Source organism: Lytechinus variegatus, chromosome 7 (genome assembly GCF_018143015.1).
Source record: "Lytechinus variegatus isolate NC3 chromosome 7, Lvar_3.0, whole genome shotgun sequence".
Lineage (NCBI taxonomy): Eukaryota > Metazoa > Echinodermata > Echinoidea > Temnopleuroida > Toxopneustidae > Lytechinus > Lytechinus variegatus.
This window is the reverse complement of record NC_054746.1, coordinates 8,369,351-8,385,105: the sequence shown is the minus strand read 5'-3', so window position 1 is coordinate 8,385,105 and position 15,755 is coordinate 8,369,351. Positions and strand designations below refer to the sequence as shown.

At 36.3% G+C, this 15,755-nt stretch overlaps 1 protein-coding gene across 1 annotated transcript; it reads right to left on the bottom strand.

The window, feature by feature from the left end:
- Positions 1–6,893: 6,893 nt before the first annotated feature.
- Positions 6,894–14,296, bottom strand: LOC121418357 (steryl-sulfatase-like). The gene is made up of 6 exons (XM_041612179.1): positions 14,238–14,296; positions 12,183–12,527; positions 10,779–10,901; positions 9,451–10,134; positions 8,734–9,015; positions 6,894–7,786 (listed from the first exon to the last, which is right to left on the bottom strand). Exons 2-6 carry the CDS (start codon positions 12,466–12,468, stop codon positions 7,353–7,355), a joined length of 1,809 nt encoding a protein of 602 aa, XP_041468113.1. The 5' UTR covers positions 12,469–12,527; positions 14,238–14,296; the 3' UTR covers positions 6,894–7,352.
- Between the last annotated feature and the right edge of the window lie 1,459 nt (positions 14,297–15,755).

Below are 15,755 nucleotides of genomic sequence, written 5' to 3'. Positions count from 1 at the left end.
TTTGGAAATAAACTGTTTCAATGGAGCACATAATTCTTTTGGGGTTCTCCCCCCCTCCCCTCATCCCCCCATTACTTCTCCCCCATTTTCTCCAATATATCCTCAAGTGTTTTCATGCAACCATTCAAATTCTACATGTATTGTAACCATTCTTCAAAAAAAGTATATCGGGTGAAACAGCACAAAAATATAGTCATTAAAAATCATTTAAGGAGTGTTATATATTTATTGCTTGTGAAGAAATATAGTGGAAGGAACCAAAATACATTTCAAACATTCAAAGTAATCTAATACATAATTCCAAATTAAAAGTAACGCAAGATACATAATGGTAGAATTCTGCCTCTGACGACACAAATACAGGAAATATACCAATTTCTTTCAGAGTTCCTCTACATATAAATGAGTAACAATGGATAATACTGAAAATAACATGATTGTTTACTGTTTACTGCAAAATATGTTTAATTTACCGATTTACTGCAAAATACGTTTAATTTACCGATTTATTGCAAAATAAGTTTAATTTACCAATATGATTAACCATTATATCTCAAAGTAAAATACTATATTATTTAAATAATTGTATTAGTTTCAACATTACAGACTTGTTGATGTCATATTATTAGAAGTATCAATATATGCATATTATGACACTGAAATCACCAAGTCATATTGGGTCATTGTTTGTGTACATTTAAGGCTAAAAAAATTGTAAATAGACAATTACATCAAAATCTTTGATTGGATTAGGGGCAGCAAGTATATTTGTTTATGTATAATGTAAAAAAATATTAATCCTGCAATCTAGGAGTTATCAACAGGTTCTTCTATTAAAGCAAGATAAGATCGTTGAATATTCATTTTCATTCATTTTCAACCAATCAAATTTCTTGCTGATTGATCACCATTTTGTACACAGGCATAGTTTTTGTTCAAAATATACATATCATGGTGCATTATGGCTTTGCCTTAAACTTGGAATGTAGTAAAAATTGCACACATTAACAACTAAGGTGTCCTCAAACTACATACATGAGGGAATCTCTGAGGGCAACATACGTCTTATGTATTTGAATTAAACAGATTTGCTCAAAATAAATAATCTGAATGATTCAAGGAATTGTTGCAAACATCAGGCATAGTATACAGTCAAACCTGTGTTAGTGGCCACCTGTCTATAGTGGTCACCTGCATATAGTGACCAATAAAAGCGTTTCTCATGGAGGCAGATTGTGTGTATAAAAACCTGTCTGTAGCAGCCACCTGTCTATAAAGGCCACATTTTGTGTTTCCCTTGGGTGGTCACTATAGACAGGTTTCACTGTATTTACATTTAAGCAAGTGAACCACCCTCAAACTACCCTTATTGAATTCGTTGGATTCACAATATGGTGTGTCTTCTATCGGTTGCAGCGAACAGGTCAAATTTCTAACTTTGGTGTAGACATCACACGCAGGTGCAGGCAGCACACCGTGCTAGTGCTTCAACAAGTGGAATGTCTCCGGCGGTCTCGCCTGCATCACACGATTCAGTATAGAAGCAGTGCTCACTTTGAAACTACTGTAACTTGCACAAGATGTTCAGTCATACTTGGTTACTCTTATGTCCAAGTTTTATGAACTAGACCAACATACTTTCAAAGTTATGATGGTAATTCAACAAAAAAACACAATTTGGCCAAAGTTCATTGACCCTAAATGACCTTTGACCTTGATCATGTGACCTGAAACTGGCACAGGATGCTTAGTGATACTTGATTAACCTTATGTCCAAGTTTCATGAACTAGGTCCATATACTTTCTAAGTTATGATGTCATTTCAAAAACTTAACCTTCAGTTAAGATTTGGTGTTGACGCCGCCGCCGTCGGAAAAGCGGCACCTATGGTCTCACTCTGCTATGCAAGTGAGACAAAAATGAAAAACATATGGCAGGAATTCACCAAAACGGTCTACATTTTGCACAAAAATATGCAGGCAAATTTCTCTCCTACCTCCTGGAGCCGCGTCGACCAGCGCTGAATAATTGCATGCATGCATTCATTTTAGTACTAGCACACGCAAAAGATGTTGACTTTTTCCATGGTGCATTGCGAATTTAGGCCTGTCCGGTTTAACCGATAGATGGCGCACAGTATAGGGAATCCACCAAATTAAAATGTAACAAAATCACAAACACACATGTTTGTTGTAAAAAATAAATTCACCTGAGAACACATTGTACACACCTGTACAGTAATAAGTAATAAAGTACATAGTCAATAATATTCACTGAGCCAATTATAAGGATTTCAGAAGCTTAGTGTTAGTGGGAAAGAAGGCTTGACATCCAAGGAGCAATAGTTTACTAATCTATCCTATCCTATCTCCATTGCCCAGCATACATGTACCTATTGAACGCAATACATGCTACAAAAAAAGAAGAAAAAATTAATCAAAACACTATTATTCATCCCCCTTTACAACTAACAATAAACACATATAACAGATTACAATACAATTTTTTTATCAAAATACGATTCTTAAATTTGTTAGCTTTGTGTCGTGGGCCAAGACATTTTAAGCATGATTTCTTTGTTCGTTTGACTTAATAAACCTAATAAGGTGACATGATTCCTTTCGAAAAAATGGAATAGAGTAGTAATAATTTATATTAATTATTATAATAATTACTAATTAGTTCTTAGCTATATTATTTTGTTCTAAATTAATATCATTATACTATAATTTCTCATAACATTAAATAAAGTTCATATCAATATTAAAAGTTTAGGATGGTTTAGAAAATGGTTTAGAAAATTATTGCTAAGAGAAATTCTCAGAAAAAGGTATGACAACCACAATCTCATTCCTTCTTTGAATCAAAATATTTAGCGATACTAGTACCCATATGGCTGAATAGTTTTCTACTGGCATTTATTTCATAAGCCAAATTCTTTCTAGCTTCTGCTCTAACATTACATCAAAACAGTGTGTACGATAAAAATAATAATAGTATAGGATATTTATATTGCGCACATATCCACCTTGTTAGGTGCTCAAGGCGCTCCTATATTACCCGGCTAAGCTAGGCGTTCATAGCGCACACAGCTTCTTAAGGAATGTCTTCCTACTGGTACCCATTTACCTCACCTGGGTCGAGTGCAGCACATCATGGATCAGTTTCTTGCTGAAGGAAATTACGCCATGGCTGGGATTCGAACCCACGACCCTCTGTTCCAAAGTCCGAAGACTAATCCACTGGGCCACAACGCTCCATGATACAATACAGACAGACACATTCTCAGAAGAAAGTCCTATGATACAGTTTTAAAAACGGTTGATGTACAAATACCATGTCTTTTTAATGATACCTTGCCCAAAATACTTATATCAACCCTGAAATGACTACTTTCACGATACCACTCAAAGTGGGTGGAAAATGGCTATTCACAGCATAAATTAAAAAAATATATATAATTGCATTTAATTACCTGCATATTTGTGACATTAATACAAATGGAATACACGTATAATTGCATTTGATCACCTGCCTAAATTATCTGAGCAATACTGTTCATGCGTCCCATGTCTCATAATTTTGGGAATCATATTTTTTAGACCTTTGTCCTTATGATACATTTAAACATCATTTCATACAAAGTCACAATTGCTTCATAAGGCATTTTGAGATCGTTGTCCTTATGAGACATTACATAATTTTATACAAAGTCACAATTGCTTTATAAGGCAATGTGGCTTTCAATATTATTATTGAAATATAAAAGAGAGTATGTTAATTGTTAATGTTAATACTATAATTATATCAGACACATGTATGTAATTTACCAACACTTGAGAGAAGACTGACACTGTAAAAAAAATTTGCAAAATCACTTTCAATTCATCCTCCGTGTAAGACATGGCTACCACAGAAAAAAAAACATACAAACATATCTCTTCATCGTAAAAACAATTAACAAATTCAAACAAGAACAAGATTTAAAAAGAGTCCAATGCCTGTTTTGGTTGACATACTCAACAAAAGACAAGTGTGTCCATTAGGAAAGGCAATGGACAATAGTCACCCCCTCCCCACCTTACAGTACACTTTGTAGTTAAAATAAAGTGCCAGTCTCCTCTCCAAGTTTGCCATTATTATGTTAAATTCATTCATTGCCTATTATGCTGTATCTATAATTGTGAACCTTAAGTGCAATTGTTATTGACATATTTGATCATCAATAAATTCTATTTTTTAATTGAATAAGAAATTTTACTCAATAATATTGCAGAAGGGTAGTTTTATCACATTACTTAAAATTGAGATCACAGTCAAGTTGAGAATTTTGTGATAAAGGCACCCTAATGAGCTCCATAAAGACACATTACTTTGGATATAAATCAATATTAAGCTTTTTTAATTATCAATGTACTATAAACTTGATTATAAATCATATCACAAAACAATGCAAAAAAATAAGTTTAGTAACAATTTCGTCTACATAATTACAATGCTACATCCTTTTGATAATAAACTTCCTATCCCAAAACATAATAAAATGTGTCATATGACTTGATGACAAAAATCAAAGCCATTTATGACCCACAATTAGTCCTATCCTGGATAATTGTGTGTATCTATTGCCAGAAACTATAAAAAAACCACACGAAAGTTATAACCAATTTAAACATTAATAGTATTAATTCGTGTAAGAGGGTTCAAGAGGGGCTAGTATGTCTCTATGATGTATATGTCCCATAAATGGGTAAATTAGCCCATAAACTAATCATGCAAATGTTATCAATGTAAATTTACGAGGGCAAATGAAAAATCATGTATTAAAGGCATATTTCAGTAAAACTTACATGCCTTTAAAACAAAACGAGCTCCTTTTAATAGCAATCTCCATATTTGTAAATGTATAATATGTAAAATATAAGTAAATGTACAAAGTATAAATTCATATAATTTGTGTCCATTTACACTGTTGACATATTCTTTTTTGTTTTTCTTTGTTTGCACTATAAATAAGAATCACACAACCAAGGACGATGGACCCCTTGAATATTGTCAAGTATTTACTATTCATTGAAGATAAGTACTGGTCATGCAATTGTTCAACATGGCTGAAACTTGGAAGATCAATTTCATTTTTTGCATGTAAAGAAACACTAGGTTTCAACCTGCAATTTTTCTGCCTCAAAATTCATATAGTCAGAAATGATGGCGCTCTAACTCTATCCATGATAGACTATCACCCATCAAAAACTATATCCCACTTTCAAATTTTGATCTATTATCCTACCATAATAATTTTCACTTTGAATTCTTAAATATGGCAGGGTCATCTTTTACAAAATATGCAGCATCAGAAAAATGTCTAGAGATGTCAACAATTGCAGAAAAATACCAATATGTCCAATACTTCAAATACCTGAGTAAAGAGGAATTGATCTTGAAAATGAGATCTCTCCAATATTGTTCAAATTCTTATTCTGACTTTTGTAAGGATTCTGTACCAACCATTTTTTTTCTGAAATATGGAAAACTGTGACCAGTGAAGAAATTACACGGGGCTCAGGGTGATCCCCCCCCCTGCTGTAAACAGTCCTGGAAAATCTCCATTCCCTTCCATGTTTAAGCTTATCCAATGTTGCAGATGTAGATTTACACAGGAAGTTGTGAAAAGTAACCCTCTTAAATAATCTTTCTGGTGTATGCCAATGATAGTACAGACAAAAAAAGGTAAAAATCAATGGTATTGATGATGTACATGCTACGTAAAAAAAATTCAAACATTCGAAGTGCACAATTATGACATCATCATCTTAGCAAATATATTCTGTGCTTAGTTTCAACCTAGCATTTTTGGCAAGCATCCAACATAAGTAATAATTTTAAGAATATCCTACATGAAAATGAAGATCCTGAAATAAATGAATTCATAGAATATTTATATGTCTAAATTCAAACAGCTGCCACTGCAAACACGAATCAAAGCTGAAAACATGAACTCATATAGATATCGCCAACTTAAACAAATGTACAAAATGTTGTACTTCTTATTCACACAAAATATACATCAAACAAATTTAGCTAATGCTAATGAATTTTCAATGTGCCCGATCAGAAACATACCACATCACCAAATAATAACCTCTGAAGTCCTTCATTACCTTCAACCTAAAAATCTAATCTGATCATCCTTACTTGCATACATGTGCCATATCATTTTTTCACTTATCACAAGAAGAAGTAACTGCTTTGGTATAAAAGCAACTGTAACTTTTGACTTTTGAACTCATCAACCAAATTCTAATCAGATCATCCTCATACATAAGCCAAGTTTGAAAAGAGTTCTTAAAATATTTCTTAAAGGTCAAGTCCACCTCAGAAAAATGTTGATTTGAATCAATAGAGAAAAATCAGACAAGCACAATGCTGAAAATTTGATCAAAATCGGATGTAAAATAAGAAAGTTATGATATTTCAAAGTTTCGCTTATTTTCCACAAAATAGTTATATGAACGAGCCAGTTACATGTACATCCAAATGAGAGAGTTGATGATGTCACTCACTATTTCTTTTGTTTTTTATTGTTTGGATTATACAATATTTCAATTTTTACGAATTTGACGATTAGGACCTCCTTGCCTGAAGCACAAAATGTTAAAATTATGGAATTCCACGTGTTCAGGGAGGAATGAAATTTCATTTCACATGACAATGACGAGAAAATAAAAATATTTCATATTTCATATAATAAAATACAAAAGAAATACTGAGTGAGTGATGTCATCAACACTCTCATTTGGATGTAACTGGCTTGTTCATTTAACTATTTTGTTGAAAATAAGTGAAACTTTAAAGTGCCATAACTTATTTTACATCCGATTTTGATAAAATTTTCAGTGTTATGCTTGTTGAATTTTTCTCTTTTTATTCAAATCAAGTTTTTGTTGGGGTGGACTTGACCTTTAAATCACAGGAAGAACAGTATATTTTAAGATATATGACCTCCATAACCTTTTACCTTTGACCTTGATATCCTATAGCTTCTCACATTATCATCACTCCTGTATGCATACAAACAAATTTTAAAGTTGATCGGTCCAATTCTAGTTCAGTTATCGCAAGAACAAACACAGGACGGATAATTCAAAAACATTGTTTTGAATGATAAAGAGTAGTACAACTGAAGTAATACACAATGTAAATTCAACCATCACATTCAGGTCGGTTAGGAAAGTAATTTCACACGAGGGTTATTAACATTAAATACATATTTGAAACTAAAATAGTAATAATAGTACTAGAGAGAATAGCTCTAGAATGTTTAATCTTTACCTTTGTGCTTGAACCAAACCTCAGCTAGCCTTAGAAGTATCTGCCCTCATCCAGTCTTTATGTGCCTTATCAGGCTTGGCATCCTCATAGGAGAACCTGGTAGAATGATCTTCAGTGCAGCTGCAGAATGGGAAAGTCCCGCAGCAAGGTTGATCCCCGAACCTCGGTAGCAGCCTTGTCGGGGCAAACTGATACGGCGTGGGTGCAATGGACGCTTGATGCTCTGCGACAGCTGCTCTGGCTTTTGCGATGATCTCCTGGATGTTGGGTGTGGTAGGGTCAAGGGGGGTGGTCTCGGAGGGGTCCGATCGGAGCTCGAAGACCAGAGGCGGGTCATGGTTGACTGTGGTCGGACCCTCACATCTGCAGGGATATGAATCAAAGCAACCCATGGTTCCGTGCGGTCCTTCTACCAGGTTTGCAGTTGTGTACACGATCTTATATAATCGGTTGCCTGAAATAAGAAGATAAAAGACATTCTGAGAATGTTCTAGAATATGAAATTAACTAGTTAGCCACATAAAGCAGGAGGTCGCTGTACAAAGCACATGGGAATAAGAGAATTCAGTAGTCCGTAGGTTGGAGGGACTAAATCCGTACATGGTACGTTTTGTTGTAAAGAATTGTGAAACTGAACCTTACATAGTCCTTGGAACTGTTCACATTCAAATGCTCCAAATTATTAATATGCCAATTTAGAAAAAAAAAGTGCATTTATGCACATAAGGTGACACGACATTTGCTCATGCGACAATTGCTCCAGGCCTAATTTTGTGTGAGATGTAGGTTTAGGGTTAAGGTTAGGGTAGGGTATAGTGTTGAACCCAAGGTTGAAGTTGGTCATTTGATTAGTGTGTGGAAATTAGAGCGGGGCAGTTGTCACCAGAGCAAATGTCATGGAACTGATCAAAATCTTTCGATAGATTAATATTTTCTCTTTTTATTAATCCTGGCTACAAAGCTCTAGGCTAGAGTATGTAGACACAATAGTGATTTTCTCAGAAAGTAGTACAACCAATTTTGACTTGCATGATGAAAGCCAGTAACATACCATAGCTAACAATGCTGAAAAGATAAAGAGGTCTAGCTGTGTTGATATTTTGAGTGCAGCATTATAACATCATAATTAAACTATGCGTCATAGCACCGCCATCTTAGAGGCTGAAGCCATTGCATTGCATGTCATCAATGATTTGCAACTGGCGCATCTCTGACAACTTTGTTTATGCGTATTCCTATATCCTCTGATGCCAGTTGGAATTGATCAGAGGGCCTGAAAATCACCTAGAATACAATATTTTGTACACAAAAATGCTAAAACTATGGCCTGAAAATAAATTGCCAGAGCCTGAATTCAGCTTTTGCCTGAAAACTGGCATCCCTGGATTGTAGTCTCCTTACCTTTCCTTGGTCTGTATCGTGCCCCATGGATGTATCCTCCGCAGTACAAGAACATGAACTCATGGGGCGAGATCCCTAGCTCCCCCTGCAGCAACGGCATCATGTCCTTCCCGTCAATGACACGATCCCTTGGCATCTGGCCCCCGGTCAGGCCGACTACGGTCGGTAGAAGGTCCACTATGTTGGTGGGTTCGGAGACCTCAGATTCTGGAGGGACGATCCCGGGGTAGCGCACAATGGTAGGAACCCGGATTCCTCCCTCAAAGCAATTGGCTTTTCCACCTGCAGTGTGAATAGGATTCAATGGAGCTGTATCATCCATTAAGTTATAGAAATTTTGGATGGCATTTTCATATCACTTTTATGGATCATCTGTTGTTATCTTAAAAAATACTTTAATCCTTGGGTGAGGTGAATTGTGAACTTTCCAAAGATAACTCATTTATTTTAAAGTCTGGATTATCAATCACGCAAATGTATAATCATAACATCAGCTCGATATCTTAAAAAAAGTCAAATGCCCCTGGTGGTCTTCCCTGCATTACTTGATTCGGTAGCAGCAGTCTCTTCTTTCTGACATTGAAATGTCCAGTATATTTTGTAACCATACTGTGATCACAACAATGCAATCTCAAAGAGAAGATTGTTCCTTTATTTTCCAATCTTTTGAGATGGAAGGTTTTTGTTCATCCCAGCAGAGATACTAATTGCACCTACCTTTATAAATTCCATTCGAGCCACCCTCTTTCTCTCCACTGAGAGAGAATTCTTCCACGTGAGCCCCATTATCGGAGGTGAGGTAGACAAAGGTATCATCAGCAACCCCCATCCTATGCAGTGCGCCCATGATCTCGCCAACGCTCCAATCCAACTCCTCCACCGCCGCTCCGTAAACCCCATGTTGACTCCTGGCGTGGAAGTAAGGCTCGGCATAGAGCTCGGTGTGCGCCTGCAGGAAAGACATCACCAACAGGAACGGTTCATTCTTATGCTCCTCCAGGAAGTCTAGCGCATGCTGCGTGTGGCGCTGGGTGAGGTTGGTGTATGACAGCGGCTGTTCTACCACGTCGTGGTTCTCGACCACCACACAGTTCATTACAGCGATCAATTTGGGCATGATGAGGCAGAATAGGTAGAACGATGTGCTAGCAACTACAACAGCGACCAACGTCCTCCGTCTCACCATGCTGTACATGAAGAGAATGAACGTTGCAAGGGCAAGAACGACCATAGTGACAGCTACCTCTGTGTAGAAGTTTCTCCTCCATGCTTCAAAGACTGTTCCGTGGCCACAGTCCAGGATATTGGTGAGGGGCAGACCATAGAAGTAATCAAAACCCTGGCTATTCGGGTCTGAACATTCATTCTCTTTCTCGCACATGAATCCAAGATGCCACTTTCCTATCCAAATGAACGAAATGAAGAATTGCATGGGTCAAATTGTTTTTAGTACACCAAAAAGAACCAACAGCATACAATGTGCAAAAGGTGAAGTTTTTAACTTAGTGAATTATGTTCTTTCAAACTTCCAGTAACTATCCTGCAAGATAAACAATGAGTGTTTCTAACTTCTTTAAATTACCTAAGTCTCTTCAGTATTTTAAAACAAATTATTCATAATATAAATTTCATATCCCTATCACAGCAAGTGAGTCACCGAGGAGCGTATTGGTGAATCTACATGTATGGTAACCATTACAAATGAAGGGCCTCTTGGGTGGGTCTGGTGATTCTAGAGTAAAAGCTCTCTCTCAAAATATGGTAAAAACTCTAGTATCGCTCGAGGGTGATACGTTGATATATTTCATCAGATACATCAAAGCTTAATGTGATATCACCGAAAATGTGTCATTTCTGGGAATTATTTTTTATAGAATGACAACGAAATCATAACATTGCAATGAATGCTGCTGAAGAAACAAGTGAAAGAAAGTAACCAAGGAGCTTACTCGCAAAATTAAAAGGTAAGGTGATCACCAGAAATCATTCAAGAATTACAAACATGATCATTGTGAAAGAGGAACAAGATGATATTATTTATTTACCAATGAGGGCTGTAGAGTATCCAACATCTTTGGCTACTTCTGCAATGGTTGTTTCATTGGAGGGAAGTCCTGCCGGAGCACTGATGAACGAGATCACTCTCATGAGGTGAAAAGATGTCATACCTGTTCAAAATGAAGTGAGGTCATTTTTGTTCGAAATTGTTCTTCTAGACAATCCTCAAATTCACGGAATGCCACTTCAAAGCAACAGGCTTAAAGGACAAGTCCACCCCAACAAAAACTTGATTTGAATAAAAAGAAAAATTTAACAAGCATAACACTGAAAATTTCATCAAAATCAGATGTAGAATAAGAAAGTTATGGCATTTTAAAGTTTCGCTTATTTTCAACAAAATAGTTATGTGAACGAGCCAGTTACATCCAAATGAGAGAGCTGATGACATCACTCACTCACTATTTCTTTTGTATTTTATTATATGAAATATTTTTATTTTATCGTCATTGTCATATGAAATGAAGTTTCATTCCTCCCTGAACACGTGTAATTCCATTATTTTAACATTTTGTGCTTCAGGCAATGAGGTCCTAATCATCAAATTCGTAAAAATTGAATCATTGTATAATTCAAAAAATAAAAAAACAAAAGAAATAGTCAGTGAGTGACGTCATCGACTCTCTCATTTGGATGTAACTGGCTCGTTCATAACTATTTTGTTGAAAATAAGCGAAACTTTGAAATGTCATAACTTTCTTATTTTAATGCCGATTTTGATGAAATTTTCAGCATTGTGCTTGTCTGATTTTTCTCTATTGATTCAAATCAAAATTTTTCTGAGGTGGACTTGACCTTTAACAGCAGATAACAAAAAATTATACATCTAGGTATTCATTGTTTACTATTCAAAGGGAAACTAAAGCCACATTTGTGACACACATCTACATGTACATAACAAATGGTCAAAATAGCATCACATTTTACACCAAAACCATTACAAACTAGTACAAACCATCTTGAAATGACAAAATACAATACATTATTCACCATCAAATCATAGGTAAGTACCTAGTGATAAAAGGCAAACAGTGTACATCAAATGTTTGATACATAATAACATTTCCCATTTCATAATTTTATTTTAAGAATAAAAATGTGAAAAAGAATGATAGAGATGTAGACAGACATGAATAATCGTCATCAGCAAGCAAAAAATTAATTTTTCTATTTTGGGGGGCCTGTTATTTCTACAATCAACTCCCGTAAATCTGAAAAATTGGATTAGCTTTATCATTGCAGTAGAGGGGGATTTTCAAGGGGATTTTTTTTTTTTACTTTTCCAATTTTTTTATTTAAGTAGCAAAATCGTGCAAAGTCTCCGTAACTTTTTCCCTGGTCCCCAATAAATCTACACCTGATACAATCCTATACTTGTTTACGCATCTTACCACTTCTTATGGCGTATCTGCCCGTCATGAGAGCAGCTCGGCTAGGTGTGCAGATGGGATGAGCAATATGCTGCGTCAGTTTGGCGCCCTCTTTGGCCAGCTGATCGATGTTCGGGGTGTTTATGGTGGTGTTTCCAAAGCAACCAATATCTCCCATACCAACATCGTCCATAAGAAAGACGATGATGTTGGGCTTTCTTCTCTCCTCATTCTCATCTGCTGTTGCCATGACGGTGGTTGCCAGGAGCAACAGGATAACACGGCTAGGTCTAGGTAACATCACCATCTCCTGATAGCTTCCCGAGTATTAAAGACACCACTTTACTGCATCAGAACGGGAGATATCTGTTAAAATGAAAAATTACTTTCCGAGATCATGTATTTCCAGTCCAAGTTAGATAGCTAAGTTAGACATGTATGGATGTTGGTTGGCAATTTGAAATTACTGAGTGGGGTACCTAGCACAGTATCTTCACACCTTAACTGCTAACTTAAGCCAAGGGCCAGGTTAAAGTCAGTGCAGATCTATGAGAATCTAGCAAGTTTGATCTAGCAAGATTGATCTACACTACATGTACTTTTACTGTTCTTCCTGTTTGTTGTATAGTGAGTGATTGTATTACCGACCGGCCTTGTATTACCGAACGCGCGCATCATATGCGCCAGAAAATAATCAAATACGCTCAAACCTTTGCAACTTCCTTCCAAAGGAAACTTAAATAGAAAAATGATGAAAAATTATCAAAAACACAATTTCGAAGTCTTTATATCGTCAAAACAATAAAATATGGTCAAAATAGCTCATCAGTGACTTTGTTTTCCCAACTTTTCCCATAGAAAACACATGTTCGGTAATATGATACCTTTTCAAGTGACCAAAATATTTTACTTGCGAAGAGGGGTCCGATTGGAAGCTGATGTCGTAAAAATGAAAAACAATTTCGGCAAAATTTCTGCATGTTTATATTTTGTAGGTATTTGTGTATTTATGGTGAGTTTGGTGAATTTTATTGGAATAATGTGTTTGATATGATCTAATTCATGAAAAGTGTTCGGTAATACGATCCACTACCATACTTCTTACATTTATTAAGTAAATCATTAAAATATAAAAGCTTGGAGCTTTACTGTAATTCAGAACTAGATCTAACAAATTTCCATTCTGATTTCTAGGGGTGGTATTCTGGAACACAGTCCGAACTTTTGTTATAAATTTTGTCATTTCTCTCTGAGATGTGACATCGCTATGATTGTCACAAATCGGTATTCTACCGGTAGCTGAACTTTGTCTTTTTCCCTGTCATATCTCTCTAAGTTCTGAAGAACAATTTATAGATAAAAAATTATTGTTTAACAAATACTGAAATTTTGATTATAAATAATCATTATAATAATGATTATTCATAATCATGTATTCAACTTCAGTTTTTTTATCCATAAATTGTTCTTCAGAACGGCATTTTGTAAAATCGCTAATCGTACGTAGCTACGACCTACTAGTACTACGTCATAGCGAATCGGTTCAGACCTATTGTATTTGCTTTGTTGACAAACAGATCGAGGGATCTACACGAGATAGGTCCCGTAAGAAACCTTCAATTTTCAAAATCTTTATTGACCAATTTTTTAAACCTTCATGAGGCATAGGAAGGTGTAAAAAAATAAAATCACCATTTACCGGTACCGGTACGTGATTTTTATCATAAAAGATGGATTTTGTAGGGAAATCCATCTATGTTTTGGTCAGTCTCTCATGCGTCTATCATGGGAAGAGTGTCAAGACTCCATGATGAAGAAGTACGGTATATGTCAAAATATAAAAAAAAAACATCATCATGGAGTCCTCAAGACCACATCCAGCATCGCCTCGCCAGCGCAGCCTGCAACAAGCCGCCCGACCTGGCACGGGTGACAGCTTTCGACATTCCCGCACATCCATTCCGTCACAAGCAAGAGTCGAGTGGTGATAAATTGCATGACAAAGCTAGCCGTTATTACTAGTCTAGATTTCCCAATTTTCCTCATTTAATAATCATATCAATAAGGATAACATACCGAAAACTTTCAGGCAAGATCTCAGTTTCACTCTCAGTTCATCAATTAACAGTTAACTCAGTCTCAGTCTCGATCGACGGATGGATCTCTCACACCACACTGCCAGTGAAGGAAGTGTTATAACAAGGGTTCTCAAACTACGGCCCGCGCGGGCCGAATTCGGCCCTTGGAACTTCTCGATCCGGCCCGCGAGACTCTGCTGGGTTTTTTAAAATAATTTTTAAGTCACAATATGAAACAGCTCAATATGATTACATTGTGTATCCATGTTACACCTATTAAACCGTAATAATAGTAATGACAGTCAAAACATATGAAACTCTCATAAATTTCTTGGATTAAATGCTCCCAAAATAAGGGCAAGATTGCACAACAGAGCATCTAGGAACTCGACCGCAAGGGTCTTTGCACTTCGCGCACATTTTTTTTCTAAGTATCCACTTCACCATGTTCACCCTGGCCCTTTCAGGTTTACTTGGAGTCTAATCTGGCCCTTCAAAGAAAAAGTTTGAGAAACCCTGTGTTATAAGTAAACCAAAAAACCATACACGCTTTGTGATCTCCGGTACCGGTAAATTTTATGGCGTCAGCCACAGCTAGTTTGAAGGGGCCACGGCGTATCGGGCAAAATTTATAAAAAGTCTTGAGAGAGAAAAGCGAACGAGCAAGCAAAAATTTTGACATTTCTATTATCGAAATTGAACTATTTGTCCCGGGGGAGGGGGGGGGCGGAGGGGCAATCAAATGTATTGCTATGTACACATGCGTGACCAAATTATTTCCAAATAAGGCACCCCCTTAACCATTTTTTTTCTCTGTGTGCAAAACAAGTCCCTAAACAAGTTTTTTGCCGGCTTTATTTGTACAATTTTCTTTCTCTGTCATTATATTACAACAATCTACAAGAATACATTATAGTACTTTTTTTCTAATATATTAAGTATACTTTTCATACGATATTTATTATGCTTACCTATAATAAAATTGGGGGCGGCAATTAAGCACGTACACCACAGGGATCTCTACTACTATGTCAATGTCTGCCAATTACCTGTGCATTAATTGGCTTGAATTATAACGCACATTTACGTCAGTCACTAAAAAAAAGGAAGATCAAAACAGCCGCCCCCCCCGAAAGATTTCTGCCTAAATGAGACAGAAAATCGTGTACAACTCTTGAACGCACACACAGGTCACGGAGTGACCCTGAGTGAAAACAGCTGACTGTGTTACAACTTAGGGGTAATACATTTTCACTATAGGGGTGATCAAACTCACTGGAGGGACTTTAATTTACCTATAACAAAGAAATGTGTACTACAGTACTCTTGTTGAATGCTCTGATGAAAATTATATGAGTTTCATATTCATTTGAACGGGAGGACAAGATTATTGTATATATCGAGTGCATTATGCATAAATCATACTACCATTGCGACCCCTGCCTGGCCGATGGTTCAGGCATGACGATCCTGAGTGACGTCACCGATAGAGACCTCAAATGCCAGGAGAGCCTAT

Bases quoted from the DNA above. Each gene is read 5' to 3' on its own strand.
- LOC121418357 (XM_041612179.1), bottom strand. From the start codon at position 12,468: ATGGTGATGTTACCTAGACCTAGCCGTGTTATCCTGTTGCTCCTGGCA. The intron at 10,902-12,182 runs GTAAGATGCGTA...CATTTTGAACAG, and splicing joins CAGATACGCCATAAGAAGTG to GTATGACATCTTTTCACCTC. The intron at 7,787-8,733 runs GTAAGGAGACTA...TTCTTATTTCAG, and splicing joins ACGATACAGACCAAGGAAAG to GCAACCGATTATATAAGATC.